General features: G+C 43.1%; 1 protein-coding gene across 1 annotated transcript in view; it reads right to left on the bottom strand.

Annotated features, from left to right (window-relative positions):
* T265_04358 (hypothetical protein) overlaps nucleotides 1-1,904 on the bottom strand; it is a gene marked incomplete at both ends in the record, with an annotated part of 6,714 nt that extends 4,810 nt beyond the window's left edge. The window contains 2 exons of the mRNA XM_009169079.1: nucleotides 1,213-1,458; nucleotides 1,800-1,904. Of these exons, the coding sequence (XP_009167343.1) occupies nucleotides 1,213-1,458; nucleotides 1,800-1,904 (351 nt within the window). The remainder of the gene's footprint in view (nucleotides 1-1,212; nucleotides 1,459-1,799) is intronic.
* Between the last annotated feature and the right edge of the window lie 207 nt (nucleotides 1,905-2,111).

Here is a 2,111-nt window from a genome sequence, read left to right as displayed (position 1 = left end):
ACAAGGTAGCTCGCAATCCAACTTGAAAGTTTCTGAAAACCGGCTCAGAGGATCTTCTATAAAGTGGACCATCCCTTATTGCTGCAAGACAGCAGATGTTGCAAGCTGTCTTTATAAATCGTGGCTCCCTGACCCTCTGTATTACCTCGCACGCCTTGTCAAGATGTCTTACTGGTCGCCCCCATGAAGATAAAGGCTGCTGGTTTCGCTCACCCTTAATTGAAAAGTGGTCAGGTAGTGTTTGATTCACGGTACATCTTTTATTGGAAATAACCACGATATTTATGTTGCAAAAGACAACCAACAGTGGGATTGTGACAATTCGCTTCTACCTCTTTAGCCGCCAGACTAAAACCCACCAATTTTACATGATAATTGAGAATGAATAGCATTAATATAGTGGAAAAGAGGCAAAGTTACGGTGAGCCAACTAGGTCCGATTCGTTAGTCCAAGGCAAGCAGAAAGCTTGTGTTCACAATCTCCGTCGGTTTTGATGAACCAGCTTGGCCGCAATGAAACCCAACGATTTCAAGGTAACAAGAAGCAGTACTGGGATCAACTCTGTGGATGCAGTGTATTTGGTGATGATGATGAGCATTGTTTTCGTGTCTCGGTCTACTGGTCATCGGTCGATCGCTAAGCCACCTGACTCAATAACGATCTGGGGCATGTCCGCATTGGATTTGTCAGTGTCTGTCTCATGGGAACTGCACGTGAATTGGTACACAATGTGTTGAACAGAGAGAATGGATACACCACGCGGGATACATCGAAAATTGAAACGTCTCGCTGATGACATCGGTATTAGTTGAGCGGCTGGGGATGTAAGACCGATCACGGTACCAACCTTAATTGAAAAGTGGTCAGGTAGTGTTTGATTCACGGTACATCTTTTATTGGAAATAACCACGATATTTATGTTGCAATAAGACAACCCACCACCAGTATGACTGGGGTTGTTTCATTTTTAACCATCCAACCGGAGGCAGTAAGTATTTTCATTGTATCTCTTTCAATGGGTAAGAAGGGCGCAGAATAGGCTTTTACCGAAGCCCGTTAGCTGACTGACTTTCCCGACTGACGGGGTTTGTGGAGATACTAAGGCATTTCTCCGAACCGTTTGACCAACAGCATTCCGATATTCTAAACATTAGGTCGCCTCTATCCATTTGAATCATACGGCAAGAATACGAAGACAGTGCGATACCAACCCAACTGCGCACTGATGATATCTCCTTGTATGGTGACGAAACGCTTGCAAGCCAATAGCCACGCTCGGCGAACAGATCAACAGCCACCTGATCAACAACCAATGAACCTTGAAGAATACCATCTGGGCATACGGCAGTAAGAATATCCAAAAATGGAATGCTGTTACCAGTTTCTACCTCAAAAGACACTGGCAGCTTTGGACGCAAAATTTTCACGTTGTTGGACGGGTTCTCGATATGGTTAGTCTGTCAAAACTGCAATGTTGTACACATCTTTTTGGAGTATAGTACTGATTACAACAGTGTTTTTCAGTCATGCCTACAAATATATATGTTAGTAAAGGCCCAAGCGGACTACCCGTTATCACGCCATGTTTTTTCATACGCTCTGTCTCAACTATTCAAAGCGGATATTTTTGGTACTTGGGAGAATCAACTCTCTTGAAGAAATCAAGGAATATAAGTGGAAATTTCGTGGATTGTAAAACGTCGCACAAATGTTCTACTAACCGGTGCAAAAGGATACTGATGAATAAAGAATTAAAATCCGTGGAAAACGTTTTGTCAATTGGTTTAGAATCCCTTACACGGCATTGTGCAAGGGCCTCACGGATGGGAGTTAAAATTTTGGCCAACCATCTGACAAACTTGTGGTAGGCGGATTCCTGTCGAGTCAGAATAGGTCTCTTCATGGATATCGTGGGCCCCCTGTAGGTGTGTGGTTTTGATCCCAATAGGTTTGAGTTGTTCTAAATAAAACTCAAGCAATGATGGGATGTTGAGTTTCTGACCAATCTACTTTTCTATTCATTGGTTCATATCAGGATCACTATATCTCCGGAATTTTCCTTCGTCAGAGAGTATTGACTTCATTTTGGCCATATAGACCATCTTCCCCA

This window comes from Opisthorchis viverrini (genome assembly GCF_000715545.1).
Source record: "Opisthorchis viverrini unplaced genomic scaffold opera_v5_71, whole genome shotgun sequence".
Taxonomy (NCBI): domain Eukaryota; kingdom Metazoa; phylum Platyhelminthes; class Trematoda; order Opisthorchiida; family Opisthorchiidae; genus Opisthorchis; species Opisthorchis viverrini.
This window is presented reverse-complemented; position numbering and strand designations above follow the sequence as displayed.